The sequence below is a fragment of the Thermobia domestica genome, chromosome 14 (assembly GCF_964235325.1).
Source record: "Thermobia domestica chromosome 14, izTheDome1.hap1.1, whole genome shotgun sequence".
NCBI lineage: Eukaryota > Metazoa > Arthropoda > Insecta > Zygentoma > Lepismatidae > Thermobia > Thermobia domestica.
Window position 1 is genome coordinate 189781424 of NC_137467.1, and position 12661 is coordinate 189794084.

A 12661-nucleotide genomic window follows, 5' to 3' on the forward strand; every position below is an offset into this window, starting at 1 on the left:
GTAATTGCGTATTTGCAGTTGTTGTTTAGTGGAAAATATTACTGTTTTCACGTGACGAATTGATATTTAGAAATTTTACATGAAAACACTCCATTTAAGTAGATTAACGACATAATAATTTTGATAGATGCTTATAACTTATAATCACGAAGTAGTTGTACTTGAATCAAACAGTTTCAGTGTGTGCTGAGACATTTGACGATGACTTAAAAAAAATTGCGAAACTGTAGTCGGGTTTCTTTCAATTTCTCCCCTGATCATGCACATGTAAGATCTCCAGTGTTACTTAAAACATATAGCTGAGCGAGCGATAGTAAGTGAAAGGGGTTAGAAGTCACGCGGTGCTCGTTTTATTTCTACCTTTATCAAAAACAAGGTACTCGGTTTTGAAGCCATGAAACGAGTTGGGGAAGATTCTAAATGCCATCCCTGTAGCCATATTTGAAGGTTCCTCCTGTGCAGCCTTTTTGAGAGAAGAAAGTAAAAGTCATTACGCGAAACTGCAGCGAACTTGCGTTCTTGGAAAAGGTACGATTCATAATGTATAGGTTTGTCAATATGTTAGTTCGTTGTCCTTTCTGTGAGTAAAAGTTGAAATGAATTTTCTGATAACTAGAGATGAAATTGGGCTTCCGGACGTTGGCAGATCTTCAGCTGACTCCTCTCCTTTCTCCCTGATCGTAAATTCCTGCATCTACTTTCGCACAGCACAGGTAGCAAGGGTATTGCCGGCTTTCCAATGCTCCTATATTTCCTATATATTTGCGTTTCTTCCTATAAACTCCTATATTTCCTACATTTTAGCGAAACCTCCTATATTTTTGTGGCATTGCTACTTCCTCTTGTGAAAAATAATATAAGGAAATAAGGGTGGTTGTATGGAGACACTTCTGTGTTTCGTCCTTTCCTACTTACTGTCTATAAAGATAATTACACCAAACAATATAGTTAGCGCAAATAGTATTCATACACCTACAAAATGGAACAAAAAATAAACTAGTTTCCTCATATTAAAAAGTTCTATGGGGTAGTGATTTTAAAGACTTATAAATAATTTATTTAGGTGTATCAATACTTTTTGCACTAACTGTAGGCAAATAATTGTAGAATGTTACACATAGTCAAATCTTACCTTAAAAGCGCCAATTGCAGAATCTTTACATTTTAGATTTTAGATATTAGAATGTATGTTCATATAACAGTTGGTGTAATTTCTGTTATTATTATTATTTATTTATTTATTTATTTCTACTATTGGATAATTGAAATGTTCCTTTTTCACAGCTTCACGAAGCAGGGTGTCTACCAGTCAGGTAATTTGTAGGGTCAGGGAATTTCATTGTTTGTCAGGGAAAAAATCTTTCCCATTACCTGTATAATGGAAACTAGCCTAAGCCTAGCTAGGGCGTCGCCCCAAGACCCTCGCGCTAGCTCGGGCTACGGTCTCGTACCTCGTAAACCTACAAGCATGCCAAATTTCGTTATTAAGGTCCTACCCGAAGTACGAGCATTTTGGGGTGCAGAATATGTGCCACTGAAATAACATGGAAAAGATTTTTCAGTTTTCCATAAAACCCACCTAATTTTTTAAATTTTTTATTTTTATTTATTTATTTTTTATTTATTTATTTATTTTTGTTACTTAGATAACGCTATCAAAAACCCTGGCCTCACAGCTGTCCTATTTTCCTATTTTTTCCCTATATTTTGGAAAAATGTGTATATTTGTCCTATATTTTATTCTTGTCCTTTATTCCCGATATCTTTCAGTGATCGAATTATTAAAAATACAAGCCAAGGGCGGTTCCAGTGATGATTTAAATTGCTATATATTAGCAATTTGCTAAATGTGTGTTAGCATTTTTTCTTACTGGTCATTCTATTCTCTCACTAGTCACTAATTCTCACTATTGTTTTTTTAATTGCTTTTTCCTATCCTCCCATGTCCACTCTTTTTTTCTTTGTTTCCTATGTGCTTGTTCTTCCCCAGCGAAGCTTAACTGAGGAACCTTGCCATGCTCAAGTTTTTTTTATAACGCAGGCTATATCAGCGTTTTCTTTCAGCAGTGTTTGCAGCAGTATTGGCTGGCCATTGAGGTGTTGGTATTTAGATTCTGTTATGGTGTGGTGACTAAGTAATAAAAACAAATAGGAGTGGAAAGGGTGGCTGTGGGGGCTGGAGGGAGGCCACTAAAATAGTCACGAATTACAGATAAATGAATTGGTTCGTTTGTACGTTTGTCGAATTTTGTATAAGCATATAAACAAAGATGAAATCTTAGTTCACTTTAAATATAAGTTATTGTTCATGAGTTATACTAAGAAAGAAAGAAAAAAAAAGCGACAGAGTCAGGGAAAATTATAATTTTGTCAGGGAAATAAGGGAATTTGATTATGCTTGCCTGATAGGTACCCTGCGAAACCTCCTATATTTTTTTCGTCGTGATTTCCTGTTTTTTTCATTCATTAGCATTGGTAAGCCTGGTATTGTCCCCACAGACATCCTTCAACTGGCGATAAATATCGATATCTTTTTCAAAACATGTACACAAAACATTTATTGGTTATCTAATTTGAAACCCATCATTTCAGGTCTGTATCAAAGAAGGCTTTCCCTCATCGATCAGTGTATTAAAAACGAACACAGAAGCTTGAAATTTTAAGCCTCAAAGTCTAATATGTATCTGTAATTATATTAACCTGATTGATCCTTAACATTGTACGTTTTTAACATATTGTCTGTTTCTTTGTTTTCTAGCCCCCTAATGGCACTCCTGCGCAGGATGACGTGCTCGGGGTTGTGAACCATTTGGATCAGATGGTGACGCTTCTGCTGTTGGAACTAAAGAGTTGCAGTTCGTCTGAGTCCACGCGATCTGAGTCCTGTTTGGAATACTTGCTGAGTGAGAATCTTCTGGACCTGCTGTTCGTATGGAGCATCCATACAGGAAAATACAACAACGTACTTAAGTTGGAACAGCTTAAACTATATGAGCTGTTGATTAGCAATTCGCAGCAGGAGTTGCTTGTTCACGAACCGTTCCTTCGTCCTCTGTTGAAGCTCCTGGGATCGTGTGGCGAATGCTTTCCTGTGGAGGTGGAGAAACGGCTTGTTATTCTTCTTAACCAACTGTGTGTCTCTCTTATGCAAAATATTAATCTTCTAGACTTATTCTTTTATGCGTCCTCAGATCAAGGTCCTGCCAAGTAAGTGGTTATTATTGCTACTAAAATTTCATTCATAAGATACTGAGTAATACATATATTGGTAGATCCTGTTATCATAATATTGGATTATAAGTACCAGATCATAGTGTTAGAAATCGTGTAACTTTGATGCCGCTGCTGAAATACAATTTTAAAACGAATGCATGTACAAAAGTGTTCAGCAACGTTGCCCGTCACGGCCGCGTCATTAGAATTTCAGTTTAGCGTCCCTTTTCAGCAGCGAGGCTATATGAGCGCGTCATTAGAGCAGGTAATTCTTTGTTACTTCCTAAACATCGCACAGAGACAAAGGCAAATCATTCGTACCTACTAGTATCAGTCTCTGGAATGGTTTACCGCCCCCCCCCCCCTCCCTCCTTAACGTCAGAAACCTAAAATCAAAATTTGCCCTAGAAACTTTCTAAAGCAGAACCTGTTCACTAAACATAGCCATTTTCTGATAAACGTAACACGAAACTTTTGTAAGATTCTTCGCAGTCTTCTGGCTCAATGGTAGAGCGTTCACCTCCGGTGCTTGGGGTCCCTGGTTCGATCCCAGCTCGCGCCGTGTGGACTTTGTGGTGGACAGACTCCGTGCTCGTGTTTTTTCGGGATTCTCCCGTTTCCTCCCAATTTCTTCATTCCACCATTTCACTCATTTCTCATAATCACCGTCTCCTTTAGCCTAACCGGTATAACCGTGGGACGTAAAACTTAAAGATTTCATTTTTTTCTTTGCAGTCTTCATATTTACATAGTTTTGTATTGTATGTTATATTGTGTTCTTAGTAAACATATGTGTGTGTTTTGTGTTTATGGATATAAGTGTGTAATGTGAATCAATGTATCCTATTTTTTTTACTGTATGATTTTTTTATTTTTATTTATTTATTTATTTATTTATTTATTTATTTTAGTAGTAGTTAGATGTAAGAGAGAGCCTTATGGCCCTAACCTCGCTGCTGTAGAAAAAAGGCAATAAATAATAATATAACGCGGTCGCAAGAAAAACGGCTCATTGCATGGTTTTGCTCTTCGTGGTTCTTATTGTTTCTCATATTCTCGAATTGACAATAGGTTTACCAATTCAAATTTTTAAAAATAACCAAATGAAAGCAGTAAATTAGCACGTTTGTACGAGGTGTGTTAGAAAAATAATGAAACATCTGATAACGATGAATTTTATTGGTTTCACAAGTCAAAATGATCCTGTTAGCCAGCTACTCTGCGATGGAGGCGTTATTTCCATTCTTCGTGGAGGAATGCTGGAAGGCCTCTTCTGTCGGTACGCTTTTCTGGATATTATCAAAAGTACCAAAATTGCACCCTTTCAAGTGGTTTTTGAGCGAGGGGTATAGAAGGAAGTCACAGGGACTGAGTTTCAGCAAATAGAGGGTCTGAGGAGCTACAGGAATGCTTTTCTTTGTCAAAAATTCATTGATGGAGACTATTGTGATATGGTGCAGCATCCAAGTGCGTAGAATGCCTCCTCGCACACGTGCCACCTTTTCCTGCGTCTTTCAAGAACTTCCCAATAGAAAGTTTGATTGACAGCTTCTCCTGCTGATACAAATTTCTTCTGAACGATTTCCCGACAATCTGACCTCACAACATATATTACTCTTTCTATGTTGTTATCGGGTATTTAAGTTGAAGCTCTTCCCACGCGAAGTTCGTTTTCCACTTGTTCTCAGCCTTAAAAAAATTGTGCCATGTGAACACTTACGCCATAGATAAGGAATGTTCTTCGTAAGCCCTTTGTAACTTTTCATAAGTCATAATAGCAGATACGCCAGTCTTTACTCAAAAGTTAATGGCGCAGCTTACTCAAACTTTTGCCGGTCCCGGTGCCGGTTTCCGTAACTCCTGTCATAAAAGTCTATTTTTGGGCCGCGGTGGCTCAGTGGTAGAGCGTTAACCTCTGGTGCATGCGGTCCTTGGTTCGATCCCAGCTCGCGCCAATTGAACTTTGTGGTGAACAAACACCGTGTGCGTGTTTTTTCTTGGGGTTCTCCTGTTTCCTTCCACTTTCTTTATTCCACTATTTCATTCATTTGTCATCATCACCGTCTTCTTTAGCCTAGCCGGCATAACCCTGGGACGCAGTTCCACTTCAGCCACTCCCAACAGTTGTGTAGCAACTAGAGCAAGTTCAAACTTGTACTGAGAAAACAGCAACGGTTAATTTAACTGCCATGTGAAGGTGAACGCAGCAGCATTGTTGGTTCGGTCACAATATTGTCAGTCTCATTACTTTTCTAACATACCTCGTATGTATAGGTATTGTATAACTCGCGTTGAGTATTGGCTTGTGATACGAAGATATTAACTACAATTGAAGAGAGTCTCAGTGGTACTTACCTCTGATGCGAGAGGATTCTGGTTTTATTCCAGACAATGTAAGTTTGTGATTGACAACCTTAAATCAATGCGGGTTTTCTCCTGTCTCTTTCTACTTTCTCATTCCATCAGTTCCTTTCATAATCCTTTACTTTCATTGATCACCCTTCTCATTTAGTCTACCGGACGGAACACTGAAATATTTATTTTTACATCGAGAATCAGGCTTACACACAATCATTTGGTTACGTGAGCTAGCTCTCTCTCTAAGGGCGGTGTTAGGCGGCCCACACAGACTCTGAACATGGACTATCCAAATATACTAAGATTAGATGTGTACAAGGCGAGCGCAAGGGGCATACATCCTCTCACCTCACTTTGCCCTCATAACGTCCGCGGCATGCGTCGCATCCTTTGGGGAATCCCTTGCGCTCGCCTTGTACACATCTAATCTTAGTATCTTTGGATAGTCCATGTTGAGAGTCTGTGTGGGCCGCTTAACACCGCCCTTCTATCTCTTGTCGTTTTGCCAGAATTAGCCTTCAAAGTTCATTTTCCCACCCTTTTGGACGTCCGTAACTCGGTTAGGAGGCCAAGATGGACATAGTGTTACATAGACATTTTTACTTGTTTTCATCTGTAGAATCACCTTCCAAGCGTTGTAAACAACCTTTCTTTATCTTCTGGACTTCCGAAGAGCGTCATTTTCGAATAGATAATCTATTTATATTCCGATTGTTTCTCCCTCTTTCTCTCTCAAGCACTTCTTATCAATATCTATTTTAACATCTCTTCCTTTTTAAAATTTTTAATATTACTTTACATATTAAATTATATTATTGATATAATATTTGTTAAGGTGTGTATGATGTCTTGAGCTGCCGGGATGGTGTGTTTTTTCTGGAGTTCCGGAAAGCGTCGCTTCTGGAAAAAGAGGACTGCGATACGTGTATAAACGTAGAACATGTTTTTTATATATATATATTACATCTATTTTCCTTACCTTATAGTGTAATTTCGTAATGATATTTTAAAGTGTATTTATTTCATATCAGGGAGATTCTATTATATTGGTGTATCTGACGCAGTTATAAAATTTGATTGTGTTGGTATCTTGCCTTGCATTGGAAATTGAATTTAGTTGATTCCTAAATAATCCATTTATATTTTTTCTTCTAAATAAATGAAAATAATATTCTAGCTAGCAGCCAGGCAACAAACAACAACAACAACAACAACTATTATTATTATTATTATTATTATTATTATTGCAATTTTTGATTTTGTTAATGGATTATGATCGCTTTTTCATGTTAACTCTTGACGTGTATTTTAACTAACGTTGATTTGATTCTTTCGTAGAAAGGCAATTATTTGGTGTGGAAGATAGACGAACTTTGTGAAAACTTATAGAGGGTTAAGTTAATTCATGTTTCAAATTTTAGTGTTGGTTGCTGTTAGCTCTGTATTCCAAGTACGCTGAATCAACTTAGCTAACTGTCACTACGAACAAGACAGCCTGGTAACTAAACATACACAGGAATTACTTCTATCTCTTTATTCTCTATCTGTACCCGACAACACTCTTTAACTAACTCCAATGAATTCTTCAATTACACAGACATAATACATTTTGCTTACTCAATATCTTCATAATGTCTATCTTCGTCTGTTAAATTTTAACATTCATATCATAAGTATAGTATTTGCGCATTATTTGCACATACTACTTTACCTAACATGGTAACTGACACTCACAAATTCGCGAGCAGTTTCTGCCCTAATTCCAATAACCTACAGTTACTTTCTCAGGGTTTTTAGTGACCTGGGAAACTTGGAAAAGTCAAGGAATTCAGCTTACTGGTAAAAAGTCCTGGAAAAGGTAAAGAATTTCGTGAAAAGCTGGAAAAGACTTGAAAGAGAAAGGTAATTTTAAGTACAGATTTTTACGTGTCAAAACCATCTGTCTTTTTGCCTGGCTGTTTGGTAGGATATACGAGGGTAAGTCGACTGAAAACCATAAAAGTAGAAATAAAAATCCGCATATGGCGCCAGTGAGCTGTAAGTTGGCATGCCTGTTTACGATAGTATGCCGGATGTCTCCTAGGTGGCAGCAGCCGGCAGATGCACAAACACCGGCGCAACAACAGTTCCAAAATGGCAGCCCCACTAGCCACATGCACCAGTGAGGAGCAGCGAGGAAAGTTTTTGGGTTTCGATGATGAGGAGTGGCGCCACTCCTTGCTCGCTCGCTTTGTTTCAGGCTGATGGTAATGCACCCATGTTTCGTCACCAGTGACGATTCGTGACAGGAAGGCATTACCGTTACGTTCAGCACGCCACAAAAGGTCTTCGCACGCATCAATACGTCGCTGTTTCAGTTCAGGCGTCAGTTGTCGGGGCACCCATTTTGCAGACACCTTATGAAACTGGAGAACATCATTCACAATATGATGTGCCGATCCATGACTCATGTGTACACATGCTGCAATTTCGTCTATTGTCACACGGCGGTTTTCCAAAACGATGGCTTCAACAGCTGCAATGGTCTCTGGAGTCACTACGCGCCGAGCCTGGCCGGGGCGTGGAGCATCGGCCACAGACGTAACACCATTTGCAAATTTCCGGCACCATTCATAGATTTGTGGCTGTGGCAAACACGCATCTCCATACTGAACCTTCATTCGCCTAAAAATGTCAATCGGTTTCACACCTTCACTTCGCAAAAACCGAATCACAGAACGCTGCTCCTCGCTGGTGCATGTGGCTAGTGGGGCTGCCATTTTGGAACTGTTGTTGCGCCGGTGTTTGTGCATCTGCCGGCTGTTGCCACCTAGGAGACATCCGGCATACTATCGTAAACAGGCATGCCAACTTACAGCTTACTGGCGCCATTTGCGGATTTTTATTTCTACTTTTATGGTTTTCAGTTGACTTACCCTCGTATTTCATAAAATTAATTTGTTTGTTTTGCAAAACTTCTCTATTACACGTACGTGTATAGTAGAGAAGAACCCTGTGGTTGGTAAAAATATAGTTGCTTATTTTTATTTGATCTCTATATCTACAGGGTGTTTCAAAACAACACTGACAACGTTTGGGAGGTGATTCCTGACACCAAGATAACACAAAAAGTATAGACCAACCTGGGTGCACAAATGCTTCCTTTCTGAGTTATAGGCTGCCGAAAACATGAAAAAATGAACTTTAAAAGCCCATAACTCCAAAACTATGGGACTTACCGTAGTCGGGTCAAGACTTCACTTAGAAACTAGTATATGCCCTATCCAAATACACAAGTTTCGGAATCCGGCGGTACTTCCGCAACAATTTTTATAGAAGTAGTTGGTAAGTACTTCCAATTGAATGCCCGTAGCCAAACTCCCCTCTATAAAAATTGTTGTGGAAGTACCTCAGGATTGTGAAACGTGGATTTTTAGATAGGGCACATCCGACTACAGTAGGTCTCATAATTTTGGAGCTATGGACCTTTAAAGTTCACTATTTCATGTTTTCGGCAAGCTATAGCTCCGAAAGGAAGCATTTGTGCACCCAAATTGGTCTATACTTTTTGTGTTATCTTGGTGTCAGGAATCACCTCCCAAACGTTGTCGGTGTTGTTTTGAAACACCCTATATATATATATATATATATATATATATATATATATATATATATATATATACATATAAAATCTGGAAAACTCAGGGAGTTCGTTCTCACCATGTAAGTAGGAACCGTAGTTTGCATGAGTTGATGCGACTGGTTTAACACTAGAACGGCGGTGTTTTTATACTCTCTAGAACGGCGGGAGTGGGTCAAAAATGACCCATGACATTTTTGTTAAATATTTGTATTCTAAACCACTAATATTTATTGCATAATAAAATGTGACTTCCATTTAATAAAACAAAAAACTTCTAGCTTAATATATATTGATCAATGTGTTTTTTTGCCAATAATACAAATCTAAGAAACATGCTATATTTTATGAATATAATATTGTTAGAATGATATTATTAAATGTATCATATACAATGTCACTTTATTATATAGTAATGTTATATATCATTCTAATTCCTAGATAGTTATTATTCTTAGATAGTTTGTTCAAGCGCATGATGTAACTGAACTAAACTAACCTAATCTACACACATCTAAACTTGCAGTCTTACACAGAAAAAAACTTCAGTCACTCCTCTACAAGAAGAAGGGTCATACAAAACATTGTTCACAAATAAAAACGTGACGTATTACACAAAAAATTTTACTAATATGGTTGTAATACGCATCTATGCATTTCTATAACTTTCCTCTCCCTATGTAGAATTTGTGGAAACACATAACCTAAAATAGCATACACAGTCGTAAACTTGCCGTAGTTCAAATTAGAAAAAGTCAGTATAGAGTTTTTTTTTTTTTTTTTTTTTTTTTTTTAAATAAGATATGCTAGGTTCTAATCATGAAAGCTCTGACATAAAAAGAATGGTAAACTACCTGTTCTTTCGAACAACTCCTTTAGAGATTCTACTTCTTTGGTTGAAACGTAATTTATCTAAACATACGAGAAAGTAAGTTGTCTCCCATTTAGACCTCTAAACTTTTGGTTTCGGTAGGTTTGAAATTTCTGGTTACGCCACAGGCTAGTAGTCTAAGAATTCTTGACAGCGCCACAAATCGAACCCGGGATCCCTCAATCCGTACTCAGCCACGTTCACCACTAGACCAGCGGGGTCATATAGTGGCTATCACAGTGAGAGCTTCGGCTTTCTTCTCCCAACCCGTCTGGTATATAGGAACCTTGTCCCAACCCGTCTGGTCAGCGTGGGAGCAGTAGACCAAGTCCTCCCTCCGGGGAGAAGCCTCATCCAATAGTGGATCGAATATTGCTGTGGTTTATTTATTATTATTTGTACGAATCATCATATTCGTTGTTATTCGGCAGGTACTCTTCATCTGAAGAAATATCAACGCATTCAGCGTCAGACTCGGCCTCACTTATGTCATTGAAATTTGCAAGTATTTCATCCAGTGTCATCAGTTTCTTGCTCATAATGAGTGTTTGAAATAGCAGTCCGAAAATAATGAGACACTCCTGATCAACAGACTTTCTAAAGTATTACTAACTCCAACTAAACTGACAAAATTGCTGAGAAGCTGATCTTCAACACGAGGTGGAATGGGAGAGTATATGAGAAAGAACGGTCGCAAGATAAAGACGCTAGCCAGCAATGTTGCTACAATGCAACAAAATATCACTAACAAAAGAGTTGGGTCAAAATTGACCCACGCCGCCGTTCTAGTATAATTGTTTGTTATTTCAAAAGGCAAGGAGTGGATAAGAGTGATATTTAGTACAAATATTTCTTCAAGAAAACGAGTAAAAGTCACAAAAATTCGATCCGATTCCTAATAAGAAAATAGAAAAGTTGTTAAAACGTAAAGTTCGAAATGGGTCAAAAGTGACGCAGCCGCCGTTCTAGTGTTAAGGCTTGATAGACACTCTATATATTAGTACAGTAGAGTTCCTAAAACTCAACACTCGGTAAGCCGGTAGTCCAGATAATTTGGCCACACCCTGGGAGAGCGAAAAAAATCCTGCGCACAGACCCGTTCAAGGTCATTGCCCACGTGCGTGTGTCCCCCTTTTCCCCGCATTCCTTTACTGTATCATGTGTATTCGTTAATTTTTATTTTTATGTATAGTAAAGGTTCTATGCCTTCATAAAGTACATACTTTTCCTTTGTTTAAGGCTAATTTGGCAGTTCATTCTCTGTTGTATTCTCAAGCAACGAGTACATACAAATACAGTACTGATTTTTCTGAGGAAATACTCGTACTTATTCTTTTTTAAACTCCATTCCCGATAACCCATCCTTCGGTCTGCAATAGGCCGAGTTTTCGGTACTCTCCTGTATTGTGTAATTTTTTTTTAATAGTTTGACGTCCCACGGTTGTACCCCAAATTAAGATAATAGTGATAATGATCGAAATAGTGAAATGAAGACCGTAGGAGAAAACGGGACAAACTCGGGAAAACGTACGCGCACACAGTGTTTTATAGTATGATTCAGTTTGAACAACAAAGAATATTATGAATAAAGGCTAATTCGTTTACGATATTGAAAATACGTTTATATATTCTGTACATTCTAAATCTAGAAATGTGTTAATTGTTATCATTCTTTATTTCAGGTTTGTGATCTTCTCCCTCCTGATTCCATTTGTCCATAGAGAAGGAGGAATTGGCCAACAAGCTCGCGATGCACTGTTGCTTTGCATGTCCTTGTCCAAGAAGAACGAAAGCGTTGGCTTGTACATTGCCGAACACTCCAATGTTTGTCCTGTGAGTACCAGAGCTCGTGTTTTTTAAGGTTTGAAGGAAAACTATTACAGAAAGGAATATACAACCACCAGCATTATTATTCAGAACTTCCAATTCCATTCATTTAATAGACGGTGGAAATCCACAATGATGTAATATAACAAAATTTAAGTCAGTACATATTTTTAGCCCATTCTCTTAACTACTGCGCAATGAAACGTTACATATTATAAATATTGTACTATAAGATGGAGTTATGTTTTAGCTACAACACAAGACACTAATTAATTTGGTTGTGTCTTCTGATATCGAAAAAGGTAACAAATAAAAGAAAATATTTGATTCGTTTCACAATGAGCACCCAAGATGGCGCTTGCTGTTAGATCTTACTAGAAGTACTCCGTTTTATGAAATGTTTATTTGTATGTTTAAAGTATTTTAAAGTAACGATATTATTCCGGAATAGATATATTGTTTGACTGTTTTTCGTGTTATATTTCACATTTTGTTTAAATATTAATTTACATTTAAGGAAATAGATTTTGAGATGAAAATGGCGCAGAACGCTATAATGCGTTGTTGCCAAATCTGTACGTTTACTATAGTAGTCACAATGAGAAAATTCCTGAATTCTAGCGTTGCAGTTCGAGAAACAGAATTGCAGTAAGGGTCGAAAACTAAATTCTCTACTAGGCCTAAGTATCCAAGCAGAATTCCATGATTACTCCCTTTATTATCTAGCATCAGTAAACACTCGACACTATCTGGCAACGCCACACTATTCAAGC

At 37.8% G+C, this 12661-nt stretch overlaps 1 protein-coding gene across 2 annotated transcripts in view; it reads left to right on the forward strand.

Annotated features, from left to right (window-relative positions):
* The window catches only part of LOC145670505 (FHIP family protein GJ17503-like), an 89379-nt gene that overhangs the window by 11637 nt on the left and 65081 nt on the right, over positions 1–12661 (forward strand). For both annotated transcript variants that reach the window (XM_081739254.1, XM_081739255.1), the window contains exons 2-3: positions 2759–3207; positions 11744–11894. In XM_081739254.1, coding sequence (XP_081595380.1) covers positions 2759–3207; positions 11744–11894 — 600 coding nt within the window. The remainder of the gene's footprint in view (positions 1–2758; positions 3208–11743; positions 11895–12661) is intronic.